Here is a 15,623-nt window from a genome sequence, read left to right on the forward strand (position 1 = left end):
ATATATTTCTGTTGTATTCTATTTTTAAAAAGGTTTGTTTTAGAAGTGGGCTGTCAGTTTCACATGCCTGCTGGTGAAACACTCAAGTCGACCATTTCTGTTCGAGACACTGGTTCAGTGAAATCCTCACGGGTGTTTAAAGCACAGTCAAATTAATCAAGTCGTATATTTACATCAAAGCACAAAGTGTTGAAAGAATTAGAGCCAAACCGTCAGACAAGATATTTATTCTTTTTGAGAAAATGTGACCCAGCCTTTTAGTGAATAAATACAGGATAAAGACATCCGCCACAGACGTGCCTTATCTGTACCCACCTCTGGCTGAAAGGAAGCAAACTTCCGTATCAAATTCAACAGATTAAAAAGAAAGCAAAGAAAAGAGGTTTGAAAATTTAAAAAATGTCTTACTCACTTAAAAGAGAAACAAATAATTGTAGAAAAATATTACTCCACATTGACTCAGTCCTATCATATATAGAGATATGTACACACAGCATTTAACAGTTGACCTGCTTCATATAAAACACTCTTGCTCCTCCTGGTGAAGCCAACGTCATCCTGAGACACTGGTTTGTACCTGGAAACCAGGAAATGTCCTCAGGCTGATGCAGTACAGGTGCATGCTGGGTTGACCGACCTACCTGCACCTACACGAACGTTGTAACGAGCTCAGCAAGTTTGTGCTCAGGATGATTTGATCAAATTAACAGCAACCGATGCAATTTTACGAAAACAAGGCATTTCATAGGTGCATGAATAAGGACACTACTTTTCTACTTTTCATTCAGCATCAGATTTAAACTTACTAATATGTGGGAATTGCATTTGTTATGCCACATTGAAGTCATACGGGATAGAAGATAGAGATGGAAGAAATTCCCATGAAAACGACTTCACAAATATTCACATCATCAAGATGTTAATTTGATTAAAGAGTTGTTCATTTGAGGATTAAAATACTGTGCAATGATAACATATCAATTAAGGTGTTACATTACTTCAAACAACTATCATTCGCTCAATGTGAATCATTCATTGACTTCTGTAGAGTTTTTCAGCAGTTATGATTCGAATGTGGACGTGAATGCTGTTTGCAAGTGGAAATCCTACAAAATAACTGAGCGCACCATCAAAACTCCCAGCAACAGCAAAACTTCAGATCTTTTCTGCAATGCCAGCTCTGATACACCTCAATAGCTACACTTGCATGACCACAAAGTCACTCTCCCTTAACTTTGCACACAGACATTGGTATTCCAGATCCCAAAAGGTAATTCACAAGCTGTTTCATGATTGCACAGCTCCTTATTGATGTATAAGCTAAGGCTCCAGACATTCTGCACTCAGATGATGTAACTGCATAGACAGGAAGGAGGTAAAAACCAACAAAAGCAGTCTTCAGTAGTAGGTTTGCATATTCTTCATCGATTCTCTACAAATGATACCCACAGAATTTATATAAAAATCACTCTTCTCATTTCTTTTTGGCAATATCAAAAATCTAAATGCCAGGCCAGTGGATATCACAGTGAAATGGTACAGTAGATTAAGACTTTCATTCGTTGAGATTTATAGTTTATGTCACTGACAGTCTTGTCAAAAGATTAAAAAAAAAAAAAATCCAAAAAAAAAAAAAAAATCCAAAAACTTCATGTGTTATATTTACTACAGCATATCAACACAGTGTTGACATAAACACTGGTTTCGTCCAGAGCTAGAATTACTACAGTAATTTGGTTCAGATTGTCATCCTCTTCATTTATGTTACGTGCATGAGGAGGGAAGGGAGTCAAATGCAATTACTTAAACCCCTCCCATGCACTCTCTGACACAATCCCTCTGCTCATCCTGCTGATGCCAGCCAGCTTGACTTTGGCACGGGTCGTCCACGTGACAGCAGCTGTTGAATCATTGGAGTTCGACAGGTTAGCGTAGCGGGAGGAGTCCTCCTCCAAACCCCGGCCCCCCCACGAGGCCAGTTCCAACGGGACGCTTAGGGAGTTGGGAAAGGGCCCTGCTAAATCCCCTTTCTGGCTCTTCTCCATTATGGATTCATCAGTCACAGTGTCAGTTAAGTTCTCTAAATGTGGCGGCTCCCAGCCCTCCATCTTCTCCAGTTTTTTGGTAGGGGAGATTTGCCTCATCGTCATGGTAACACTGTCCCAGAAACAGTGGCCCTTCTCCGGTTTGTCCCTCTTCTCTTTTTCCTTGTCATCGTCTTTGATTTTTTTATGAGACCTTTGAAGAAACAAAAAGAGTGAGAGAGAAGTATAAACCAGTTACTACACCGTGACTGCACCAGTCATATATCAGCCAAAAATAGGACCGACTGGGTGGGGAACTATCAGACATCCTAACACCGGAGACTGGAACTTTCCCCAAACAGTGAGCATACAGGAATTACCGGCTGTCTGTTACACTACCGTGGTTAATGACGATTTTCCTCTTCATACATGTTCCACTTCCAAAAGGAGGTCTGACTGCTGGCAAATTAATTTAATGCTTACATACTGCATAAACAAATACAAGTGGTTGGACATGACTGCAATACTTCTAGACAAGAGTGTAAATGTTTTTGCTTCACACACTTGGCTCATAATGAGAACTGAGTGCTTCTCTGTTAACAGAAAAAGAAATGATCTGGGTGCTAAGGGCACCAACATGTCTCGTTAGAGCTGCTGAAAAATAATCAATAACTTAAAACTCATAGTAACCGATTTTAGGCTGCTCATTAAATGGTAATAAAGTACATTTTGATACTAACATAGTTTTCTGCACTGACACCCTGGAAATCAGCGAGGCTGAAGTACTATCTATTAACACAGAGTCCCTCATAACATTGCAGTTAAACTCTGACGTGTCACCCAGTTTGTTACGATATTTAACATCTAAAAATACTGGAGTGTATTTGTGACAAATTACAAATTCCAGGCACCTCAAACTTATGTGATGTTTCTTATGTACTTGAGTAAACCTACTCGGGGATCGTCCACGTTTAGTTGCTATACAATTATCATTTCTTTTTGCAACATGTTTTTTATATTTCTCTTGTTGTTCACTACAGTTAACGCCGAAGTAGATGTGTTTGTAGAAGATGATTTGTGATGATAAAGCTGTTCAGCGTGTCACCTCACCCTCTGCGGTCAGCCAGCTTCACTCCGGTCAACAAGAAGTGTTCATCATCTTTAGAGGAGAACATCTTCCTCTCCCTCCTCTCTTTCTTGGACATGATCTTCTTCACCTTGGCTTCCTGACAGAAACCCAGCAGACAAGCAAGCGTTTGATTTTGGATTGCAGAGCCAAAATGATTAACCTCATCTGTTGCATGTTAGCTTGTTATCTCTGATGCCTATTTGTGAGTGATGTATGCTCCCTGATGGCTTTTTTTCATTAAGTCATCTTAGTAGGATTTTAGAAAAGCAGCCATATGTTCAGACTGATGACTGTGCATTTTTGGAAATTCTGTTAAGGCCTTCATTGCATTGCCTCTGAAGAAATTAAAAACGCTCTCCCTCAAATTTAAGTCATATACCCAACCATATGTATGCATCCATATGCATTTTAAAATGTATTTTTTTCCTAGTTTCATATTTACCATCCAGATAAGACGATGCAACTACAGAACCGAAACAGCTGACACTGTTCAAAAACAGTCCACCCACTAGCCCCATGAAAGCTCCCTTTATTGGCATAATATATCCCAGCTGGGTAATCCCCAATAAAAAACTGCTATGTTATGAAATGGCTTTTTACTTCTTGGCAAGCAGTTATTCTGTTCGTCAAACAGATTCTGTTACCCTTGGATGAAGGTAGACTATTTCCATTTTTTATGCTAAGCTAACAGGCTGCTTGCGATAGCTTCATCTTTACAATGCAGACGTGGTATCGATCTATAACTCCTGGAAAGAAAGCATAGTAGGGCTGCAACTATTATTGTCATTATTGATTGATCTGTTGACTATTTCCTCCAATCAATTAACTTTTTGGTCTTTAAAATGTCAGAAAATGCTGAAAAATGTCAACCAGTGTTTCCCAAAACCCAAGGTGCAGCATAAAATGTCTTGTTTAGCTGCAACCAACAGCCCACAACAAAAAAATGTGACTTTATTAACATGGAGGACTAAAGTAACCGTAATCCAGCTGTAGTTTTTGCTCTGTCTGTGTCATTATGGTTAATTTTCTGTCATCCAACAAACCGATTAATTGACAAATTGTTGCAGCTTTAATGCTCAACTATTCTTTTAAGGTTAATTTAATGCTTCAACTGTCAGTAGATGAGGTAACTGTCCTATCGCTGTTTGACAAAAACCTTGAGTGGCACTGCCTTGACGGCAGTTTGGCACATTTTAGGAGGAGAACCTCCACTCCCCCATCGCAGCAGAATTCCTCCCTGCCCTTGCAGCGTTCCACTGGACACAGATACGGCCTTTCTCAGTGATTATGGAACTAAGTTGTGGCTTCGTTTCTCGCCTGGGAAGAATTCCCAATGTCAACTGCCAAGGTCATAACGTTTACTCCCACTCACATCCGTGCCTGCCTCTACTGCCTTTACTGTACATTTGTAGTATATACAACAGTTGATTAATGGGTTAAACCCCAGCAACCCCTTCAGTCTGCTTCTTTTGTTTCTATATTTTACCTATCGAGGAGGAGCTCAGTTCAAAGGTCTGTGTGCAGTACAGGATGGAGATCCGTCCTCAATGTTCAAAACCAGAGGATGCCACAGCAGCTTCAACAAACAAACAAGGAGCTGCATATGAAAGTAGTGGAACAGGATCACATACAATAAGATCTGTCACCAGATCCAGAATGTCACAGTTTAGAGAAAAGAAACGGGTTTTCCCGCCAGTATACAGGCTATATACGCTCTCCATTTATCTCAAATACATAGTGTGAATACTCATTATCCAACTCATATTCATGCAATAGATTTGTAAAAACCTAAACAGTCTGACTTTGGTATCATAGAAAGAGACTTTGCTGATAAATGAAAAAAACAAGTATCTTCCTCATATTTCATCATGGTGAACATGCCTGCGGGCAAACCTGCTGCCAGTTCCTTGGAAGTTTATTATCATCAAAACAATATTTATAAAATTCAGTCTCAGCTATTTCAACACCCTAACTCTCACTCTCCTCACTTCAGCTCTCGTTTTCTGTGCGCCGTCAAGTGTGAACTGGATCAGATTTGCAGTAGCTTTGCAGAAACCAGCGATGTCAAAACAGATGGAGTCTCTCTTTGTGTGTACGTGTGAGTGTGTGTGTGCATGTAACTAAATTCCAGCTGTGTATGTGCATGCATGCATGCATGCACATACAGAGGCCTCCCTGTTCACCATTCTCCTCAGCATTAACCTGCCGCCCTCTAGATCCAAAGCAGCTCAATGACCAGTAATCTCTCCAGCCAAAAAGATAAACCGAGCAGCTTTATACCTACAGCTCCACGCTTGGCAGAACAATAGAGCTCTTACTGGACTAAATTCTTCTATCTTAAATCTGCCAGACACGCCAGATAGGCTAGCTGTCTGGCAGATAACATGGCTCCGTCTTCTTTCTGACCTTACAGCTTAAACATAACATATTTATAAAAATGTCTGAAAAGTTATTTTGCATTAGTCATCAGAAATGTTTTTCAGTGAATCTGCTGTTTAAATAATTGGCTGATCATATAAGTGACTCTTTGTTTCAGCACTACACAGCAGAAACACCATTAAATTGGTTATTATATGATTTGATTCCAAAAGGAGACATCCACCATTCAACAAATGTCAAAGTAATAAGGCCCTTTAAAACATTTGCCCATGACATATATGACTTTTGAATACTGCATCATTAATTTCTTGCAAGAACTGCTTAATATGTATATAAAAATCAATACACCACACTTTGGAATGAAACTCCTATTCGAGTTACATTTGGCTTTTCCAGCTAAATTCAACTTTGTGTGTCCTAATATGAGCATAAAACAACAGAGGGTGGAAGAAATGTAGCCCTCAACAGTGTCCAAAGCAGTACGAGACTATTTTCAGCCTTGTTTTTCTTCCACCGTGATTGTTCCAATCCAAAAAGCAGCTCCTCGAAAGAATGTTGCGTTTCCTTCCCTTGTCCATCTCACCCCCCACCCCACCCCCCCTCTCCCCTCACCGTGCTCACAAACAGGACAGCCGTGAAATATGTCCTGTGAACGAGGTCGCATACAGTAGCGATACATAAAGCAGGCGACCAGACACAGTTCAAGGACAATAAATCGCCTGTGAGAGCTTTGTACTCAAGCTTTACACACTAAGGAGAGTTCAGACACGGCCACACTTTTGGAGTAAAAACTTGCTGTCAACACAAGATTATGAGATGATAGATATCTCTCGTGAACACAGTGATGAGACAAAATCCTCTGGACAGACAAAGACATGCCCTCAAATTCTTATTAGAAAACTTTTATTTACAGATACAAAGTTTACAGGGATGATGGCAAAGCTGATCTAGTTGATTATCTACTATACGAGTTTCTCCACCAGACTCACTTTGGGCGTATAAGACCTAATTTACTCCTTCAATTCAAAAACTTTTTCAACCACATTTTTACAAAACCTTAAAGATATGAGTTACATTTTGAACTCCTCTGTGTTGAGTTTCAAACCCTCAATCAGCTATGGGTTGGTTGGGGGATTCAGGATTGGGCAGCACCAGATTTCTGATAATCCATCACTATGTTTGGGTGTAAAGTCCTTCCTAAGTTAGCCAAGTTGCTAAATCAGGTTGCACAATTAAAAAAAAAAAAAATCAAAAGTCATGACTTAGCTTGCAAATACTTAAGCAAATTGGCTGTTCTAGCCTAACGTGTAAATAAGAGTTCTGTGCTTGAAGTCCCTGCAGAATCTCAAACTGTTACGTTCAGTAAATGAAAAAGATAAGTTTCTTTGTTTTATTTCTATGTGGATAAATACAGTTGGCTTTGTGTGTGTCTCTGTTAGAATAGTCAGGCAGTTTCGGGTGAGTAAATATCAAGCATGAAGCCAACTGATTTGATTAGGATAATGCTTTGTGATTTCAGGTATACCGTCTTGTTTTAGTGAAATGTAATTCATATACTGTATTTCTGTGTCAGGTCCCGTTAGCTCAGAGCTATTCGAACACCTAATGTGCTATAACCCTTTTTAAAAATGTTTTTACCTTACATCAAGGTTCACTTTGAACTTACGAATAGCTGCTGCAACCAGCTTTAGGGCAGTTTATAACAAAACCAGAAAACCCATACTCTAATTTAAAACATAGATCTTGTTTGTTATAACTTGTGTCTCGGTTCCCTTGTTTTGGCCATAACTTCAAATGGTTATGATTTTTCTGTACTCAGCGAAGTAATTAATGGGATCAGGGGACTTACTGCACATCATTGCTACAAAAAAGTCAAACATGAGCATTCAGACAGGTTGTAAGCAACCCAACAGTTCAGCCAAATTATCTAAAACACTTCAGGTAAAAGCTTTGTATTTAAAATTGTGGTTAATGATCCCTTATTACACAGGAAACCAGCAGACACACAATTACACCAAGGTTAAAATAAACCAGGAAATCTCTGTGCAAACTGTGATGGATGTTTACAACAGTCTGGTAATACTTTTTACTGTTTGCTTTTATTTCTTTTTTTTTTTTCTTCCCAGGATGTTTGACCAACTTGGGGGTTTGTTTAAAATGTGTATGATCATCCAACTGCTTGTAACTTTGAAGACTGAATTTAACAATTTTCATAAGAGACCTAACAAAAGGAAAACTGTGACCAAAACCACAGTAATTATTATTAAAAAGACCAAAGGTCCACCAACCCTAACCCTAAGACTAAAATGACCTCATTCTACAGTTGCGACGTATCTTATGATACGGACAATAGTACAAACACAGACACATGCTCCACAACAACAAACCAGACAGTTTTCCAGTGATAAGTTTAAGGATAAAGCAGGAGATGATAGCTGAGGGCCGGTGCGTTTACATATAAACACTGCAGCCTCAGCAGTCCTCCGACCCTCCTGCTTTGTGAAACTCTTTGTGGTCAAGAAGAAACTGTCTGAGAGAGCACGAGTCTGAGTGTGAATCGGAGGCACTGAGGTCATTTAAGGAAATGTATGTTTCTGGTGACATAAAGCTGAGTTCTTTAAGAGCAATGTTATGAGTGTGTGCACACGTGTGTGAGAGAGGAAAATAAGAGTGTGTTGGTTGAGTGTAACAGTGTGTTTGTGTCTGTGTTATGTCCAAATAGTTGTGAAGTTGTTTACCTTGGATACTGCAGTGACAGCTTCTTCGTCCTCTTCCTCTCCTTCTATGTCTTTGTCCTGAGACACACACACACACACACACACACACACACACACACGCAGTGCGTTAACACAAATAACAACAGAAACGCTCAAACCATCCACACTTTACTGCATAGATGGTGTGTGTGTGTGTGTGTGTGTGTGTGTGTGTGTGTGTGTGTGTGTGTGTGTGTGTGTGTGTGTGTGTGGCTTCTGTTCATGTTTTCCTGTAAAGAGGAGGCAAAGGTTTTAGAGCTGCATAAACACACCGTGTTTGTAGGGCAGGATGGATAGATAGATGGAGGGATGGATGGAGGAAGGACTTGTGAAAACGAGGGGAACCCACTGAGCTGTGAGGGCACAGTTAAACAAAAGAAAGAGCAAACAAACCCTTGACCTACTGCCTTCACAGCATGTGATCTGTTTAACAGAGCTATTTTGGTTCCATTGTGTTTCTGTGGTTAACCTTTTGCGTCAATTTGAACATATCTTTTGTATAATTCGTATGATACTGTTCTTGTTCATTTATTTGAGGTGCTTTAGATGAGTGCTACAGATCTAATAATAAGGATAATGATGAACATGATGAATTTAAAATCTAAAGCTAGCTGTACATCTGAGTCTTTGGACATGTGTCAACTTAAACTGCCATGGGACTTCTAAACAGTGTAAAGAACAGCGCACATTAAAATGACCCTGCCTCTAATAATTTTGCACATTATATAATTCATGGTTGTTTATAATACTTTTTTTTTTCATTTTTTTGAATGATAAATTCCAGAGTCCTTTTTTAATGGTCAGAATTCATACACAAAGGATTTTTTTTTTTTACTTTTCTTTATTCCACAATTACTCTACAAAGAGAGGAGGCATAGTAGCATAGAATGAATATAGACAAAAAACAAAGTGAACATTAACATGTTGGCTAATAATTGGCAAATTCTATGAAATGAAGGAAAATATAAAGAAAAAGGATGAACATCAATTAGTAGCTAAATGTACAAACGACAAAACAATTGCACTCCTGCTAAAAAAAAAAAAAAAAAATTAAAAAGTGCTGAACTGATGTGTGATTATCTGCGACCCGTGTTCTAACCTGCTCACCTTGCAACTTTAGGACTTGTTTGCTTGTTCGAACTGCCTCCTTCCCCCTGTTCCCAAACTGTAAGTCCATTTTTCTCCCTCATTTTCCTTCAAGTCCCCTAACTTGAGTCAGCCTGCCTAAAAAATAAAATCTTTACCAACCTAAAGTGAGAGGTATCATAACTTAATAATTCCAGTCCTGGACATTTTACGTGCATTGCAAATGTTGAATACGTTTGACTGATTTTTACCATTGTCAGTGCCTTGCCGTAGGAAATGTATGACTTGACCTGCCAATGAAGACTTAAAAGCATTGAAACCATAAGAAGAGGGAAGCTAAAAGTCATCAGTCGTGTAGCCGAGCCTAAAACTCCAGGAGTGGAGCCACAAGTCCTGCAAAATCATCAGAGCTGTAAGAACTTCTGACAAATAACAACTCCACGGGAGAGAGGAGGAGAAACTGTGGTTGAACATGCCTGAGCAAAGTCTGCTGGGTGTCTGCCACCTGAGCTGATCAAAGACACTCTCACAGACTGATTGCTGACTACTGTTAGTGTGAAAGCATTAGCAACTTTAGAACAGAGGGAGAGTGAGGGGGGAGGACAGCCCGGGGGAGAGGGAGTAGTGTTTTGGAAAAAAAAAAAAAAAGCCCTCCTAACAACAGAAAACAAGATGTTTTTACTTCACAATCCAATCTTTTTCTGTCTTTCCTTCTTGGTGTTTGCATTTAGGTGTACATTTTAGCACAGTGTTTCAACACCAAACAATAAAGATACTGTGTGAATTCCAATACCAAAGAGCCAGTATTTGCACAAAGCCCTCATATACCAACAATACTCCACATTCTTGAAACACAGGGACAAGATGTTATGGTGTTCACCGTAAAACCACACCACACTAAAATATGTTTCAAGAAAGACATCCAACATTTTGGGAAATTCGCTTAATTGCAAACTCGCCAAGGGTCAGACGATAAAATCGATTCACCTCGTTTCAAAGTGGACATGCGAGACTGCTGTCAGCTATTGGGGATCTGACGGTTACAATCTCCCGTTCTCTTCCTGTGTTGTGCCGTTGAGTAATGGCCATAAACGTGTTCTTGCAGAGCATCATGATGTCACAGTGAAGTTGACCTTTGATCTTTTTGATACAAAATGTCATAACTTCAACTTCATAATTTTATCATTTTAGACAAGTTGTGTGAAATTAAGTAGTAATTTGCATACAATTCTTAAGTTATAGCCACGAACATGTTTAGTGAGGTCACAGTGAACTTTGACCACCAGAATCTAACCATTACATCCCTCGGTCCAAGTGAACGTTTGTGCCAAATATTAAGAACTTCTCTTAAGATATTCTCGAGATAACGCACTCACGAAAATGGGACGGACGGATGGGAGGAACATGAGGTTACAGCGAGTTTGACATTGAGGCTTTGACCCCCAAAATCTGAGTGCCACACTGGGACAACAAGAACGTTTTTGACTAGTTTGAAAAAATTCCCTCAATATGTTCTTGAGATATTGCCTCCATGAGAATGAGATGTACCGACATAAAAACAGTGTAATTAGCTGAATAGTTTGTATTTTTTATTTTACTGTTATTCCTTTTACAGTGATGGCTTTTTGGCCCGTTTTCTAACAGTTTGTTGACACTGTCTCTGTCCACTAAACAAGCAGGTTCTCCCGTTTGCCTGTTTCGACAATGTACCTTCAACACAGCATCTGACCATATCTTGTCATTTCAAAATTACATGTTTTAGTTGCACGGGACAATATATTTTGAAACTTTCTTGGGTCTACTGTAGGGATTTCTGGCAGACTTTAGACTGAGTCCACCTGCTTCCTGCTTTTCAGCTAAGCTAAGCTTTCTGTTCAATTGACAGACATGAGAGTGGCATAACACTCAGCATGAAAAAAAATAAAATAAGCCCCTTTCCCATAACTAAAAAGGACTCAAATCCTTGATTTGACATCATGTCTTGTGGTGATTTGATTTTAACTCGTGAGACAAAGCAAATGTTTGATCTCCACAAACTTAACCCTCTCCCCTTCAACAGAGGATCACAGCCTCTTATCCTCTTCATGACTTGATGATTTAGATGTGAGGCTGTCTGAAGCTATGCTCAGGCCTGATGTTTACTCTCATGATCCCACTTCACAAAGAGGGTGGAATTAGAGCAGTGTTATTAAAGTATTAGGGTGCGTTACTGCTGTAAGCCACAGAAAAACAGCCACGCGCACCTTCAGCGAGCTCACAGCTACTTACAGCCTCTTGAACTTCAATAGAGAGTGAGTGGTGAGAGAGCAAGCAGGCACAGGGTTTATCTTCGCCCCAGAGCGTTGTGGAGGGAGGAAGGGAATCATATTGACTTCAGGTTCTGCATTTTCTCTCCTCTCTTCCCCCTTTGTTCTCCCTCCCTCCTTCCCTCTGTCTGTGGGTGTATTATCCCTTTATACTCATCTGTCTGTACCCGCCTGCCTGCTGATCTCTTATGTACAGTTTAGACTCACAACATTTAAATGATCTGTTTTGCCATTAAACCCAAGGGAGTAAATAAAATGTAAAAGAAAGACATCTTGTTACTGTTACAGAAACAAGGTTAGGTCAGCGGATTGGTTCCTGGACCACCTGAATGAATGTGGGTGGAGAAAGTAAAATAACTGGATTTGAGGTTCCCCCTGAGCAAGAAACTTGACCGCTAACCGCTCCAGTGCAGCTGCACAGTAGTCAACAGATCAGACTGGGTTCGTTTCCAGCAATGTTCTCTCTTACAGGAAAGCCCCTCATACCTCCCTGGATAAATAAAGGTAAAAAAACAACTTTCAACAACACCACAAAGTACAGCAGAGTTGAATCAACAGATCTCTGACACAGTGTCCATGAAATGTTACATTCTCTACAAAGGTAGAAATTTTAATAATTTTATCCAGCATTAAAAAGTCAGGTGTTCCTGCTATTTTGGCCACATTTAGTTCTTATCCTGTATATGTGGTATGTTTTCTCTACTCTTAATACTTTGTCCATATTAATGTACCTAACTTTGACCCTAAGGACACTAATGAAATGATAACGATGGCCATGTTGTAAATGTAAATTATGTAAATCAATTAATCTATAGATATTTTTGATGATTAATTAGTAATTTAAGTTTTTTTTCAAGCAGAAATGATAGAGAAGTAATGGTTCCAGATGCTCAAATGTGAGGATCTGCTGCTTGTCTTTGAGTCTTCTCTTCATGTAGTTTAATAGTTGATTAATCATGGTTGAGTCCGACATGTTTAAACTTTGGAAAATTCATGATCTCCAAAGAAATTTAACCAGAGACTAAACAGGTACTCCTGAAATGTGATCATGATGGAAAAATCCTTTTGCTCCCTTGTCCATTCTCTCTGTGTCAGTCAGTGCAGCTACTGTGCCTCAGTTTGAATAAGGGGAAGGAAAACCCAGCATTTCCAGACATAACTTTTACCCTGGCTTCATCCTGTATCACTGCCGAGTTTTGGCTCTGCTTCTCTGCTGTGTTTATGACATTTTATGATCCAACCCCTGACCCCTGGACGTATTTTGCTGCCATGGTGACTCAAAGAGACCTCCCTGGTGACTTTCCCAGGACATCCGAGGACGAGTTGCTGCTCTGATCTCAGATCTTTTTTCTTCTTATCAACCAAGTAATTCTGGTGACCACTGGAAACAAGAAACACAAACTGAACTTTGAGCAGCCCAGAAGATTCAAGGGCCACATGCGTTGGTTCCCAGGATGAAAGTTAAGTGGGACCAATAAAACCCAGCAAAAGGTCAAAGATCTAAACATTATCACAACAATAGATGAAAAATGTTGGAAAGTGGTATTGGTTGATCTTCTCATTTGATGACTGTATGACATTGCAGCTGCAGGCAGTGAATGAAATCTGGCATGACCCCAGTTTATCACAGTGTTTGAGCTTTTTCTTAGTTTTGCCAATTCTTGTACTGTAACAAAGGTCTATTTAAGTGTTAGATGTTAATGTTAAAAGCTTTAATATGAGTCTTACTCTATCCAAACAGCAAAACTCTTCTAACAAAAGTCTCTCCATGAACTTTGATTAATTTTACGGTTTAAAGAAGCTGATTAGATACCACAAGCATGCCAATAGCACATTGTTTTCACTCCACTCTGACTCCAACCCCCATGAGGAAAAAATACCCTGTAAGTTCTAACGGCTTTAACCATCCCATGATTTGGTAACTGGAGTTGCCCAATGTCTTTTTCTCCTTTTACTAGAATCCGAGTTTCGCAGGTTAAAAAAAAAGCACGAGGAGAGTCTCAGCAGATAAATGTGTCACCTTCCTATTTCTTACTGCTGGATGCCTTTCTTTGAGTGTGAGTGTGTGTGTGTGTGTGTGTGTGTGTGAGGTCTAAAGAGTCTCTTTATCAGCACTTGCAAGCAGCTGGGCTCTTTCATGATGCTGGGGGGAATGGAGGAGGGCACACACACACACACACACACACACACACACACACACACACACACACACACACACACACACACACACTGCTGTTGCTCACCTGAGGAATGGGGTATAAACACAGCAAAGAGAAATGTATGAACTCTACAGTCTTTAGTGCTGTCTGCCAATCAAAACTTTGACCTTTACAGTTTGAAAAATGTAAATTCAAAGTTCACAAATTTGAGTCCAAAACTCCTCCCAAGATGTTCTTGTAAACAATATTTTATTTTTTTAGATGTGTTCTAGCCTACATGTTGTATCCCATGGAGAACTCAGGCAATGGTCTGTTTTTTTCAGTCCTATTTAAATACTAAATGGGTTAAATTGGTATGGTTTCTTTTTTCTTAGCAGACAGTAACTGCCCTTGGACCTCTCAGCATTTGCTGACACTCTCCTCCTCAGCTGATCTGACATGAGTTTACTTGTCCACCTCCTCCATCTGCTTTTTACTGGTCTCAAGCAGACTGTAATGGATCTACTTGTTCATTTTTAACAAAGGACCAATAAGACATTTGTAGCTGAAAATCGTTTTGGTTCATAACTTTGAGTTTGACACTTTTTTTCCCCGATGGATTTATTGTTCATTAGGCTGCTTTATACTCATGCGTTTTTCCACAAAAAATCAAACTCAAACTTTGGCTTGACAAATTGACAGATGCATTTTTAGCAAAGTTACACATCACTAGGCTGTTCTTCCAGCGCGTTTCCAAGCTCTCCACCGAGCATATCAGGCTCTCGTTGTTAACAGTGAATACCGTTGTTTCCTCTCCCGTGTCACATTACCTTGTAAGAGTGATGATAGTGCCATGACATGTCGTCCTCTTCTGACGCATAATCCACCAGCACTTTACTCTTGGTCTTCCTGAACATATCTCCACGTGTTGCTGAAAGAGCCCGTCTCGGTCCTTTGAAAAAGAAAAGTTGTGTAGTTTGTCTAAAAATTCCGGTTTCCGCCGCGACGCACCACCGAAGCACCTTCACCTCTTTTGGTTATTTCTCCAGCAGCAAATCCAAACGGCTTTCTCTGCAAACAGCTCGTTCATAGAGCGGTGCCAGGAGCTGGATGACGCTTACGGTTCGTTTCGTAAGTATCTGGCGTGTGTTTTGGTGCTTTTTAACGCAAGCCGGACCACCTGGACCTCAAACAGTCGCTCCTCCCATATCCCCCTGCTCCGGCTCCTTGAAGTTGCCATGGCAGGAGGAGGAAAGGGGTCATACGTCTCATCTCTGGCCAATGCAAGCATTGAGCTACGCATTCATGCAAAAATAATGGAGCTTATCTTTTTCACATTCAAATGAAGTGTAGCCTGGAAGACGGGTTTTTGAAGGTTGTTGTCTGACACAAACTGGGACACACTATTCGGTTACTAGGAAGTCATTTATAACTACATAAAAATGTGTTTTGTATTTGAAATACATGCCGTCAACAGTGTAAACACATCTGTTTAGTAAAAGAAGTAATCTGATCCTTTACTTACATAAAGGTAGGAATAAAACAATGTGCATTTTTTTGTATATCATTTTGTGTTTGAATAAAGTGGGAGTATAAATATTTTACAACTTCAATATGTAATGGAGAAGAAACAGGTTGAAGTAAAGTAACAGAAAATGGAAATCGTCACAGAATAGATCAGAATTGTACCTCAGCACAATGTTAGAGTTGCTTTCTGCCACTGGATCTACACTGACACATGTTTTATCATATTTTCTAATATAGCGTTATTGATGGCCAATTGTTTTTCCATATAATGGAGGGCA

At 39.8% G+C, this 15,623-nt stretch overlaps 1 protein-coding gene across 1 annotated transcript; it reads right to left on the reverse strand.

Moving 5' to 3' along the window:
- Positions 1 to 77: 77 nt before the first annotated feature.
- On the reverse strand, positions 78 to 14,941 carry LOC138203416 (testis development-related protein). Its single transcript, XM_069158246.1, has 4 exons — positions 14,649 to 14,941; positions 8,271 to 8,327; positions 3,135 to 3,250; positions 78 to 2,238 (listed from the first exon to the last, which is right to left on the reverse strand). Exons 1-4 carry the CDS (start codon positions 14,733 to 14,735, stop codon positions 1,800 to 1,802), a joined length of 699 nt encoding a protein of 232 aa, XP_069014347.1. The 5' UTR covers positions 14,736 to 14,941; the 3' UTR covers positions 78 to 1,799.
- Between the last annotated feature and the right edge of the window lie 682 nt (positions 14,942 to 15,623).

The sequence above is a fragment of the Embiotoca jacksoni genome, unplaced genomic scaffold, assembly GCF_022577435.1.
Source record: "Embiotoca jacksoni isolate LCO1_2020_lvr unplaced genomic scaffold, fEmbJac1.0.p SCAF_23, whole genome shotgun sequence".
In the NCBI taxonomy this organism is placed as follows: Eukaryota; Metazoa; Chordata; class Actinopteri; family Embiotocidae; genus Embiotoca; species Embiotoca jacksoni.

What these genes read in the sequence shown, in the direction of transcription:
- LOC138203416 (XM_069158246.1), bottom strand. Translation starts at nt 14,735, where the DNA reads ATGTTCAGGAAGACCAAGAGTAAAGTGCTGGTGGATTATGCGTCAGAA. An exon ending in ACTATCATCACTCTTACAAG is followed by an intron (nt 8,328 to 14,648) that starts GTAATGTGACAC and finishes TGTGTGTCTCAG; the next exon opens with GACAAAGACATAGAAGGAGA. An exon ending in CTGTCACTGCAGTATCCAAG is followed by an intron (nt 3,251 to 8,270) that starts GTAAACAACTTC and finishes GGTTTCTGTCAG; the next exon opens with GAAGCCAAGGTGAAGAAGAT.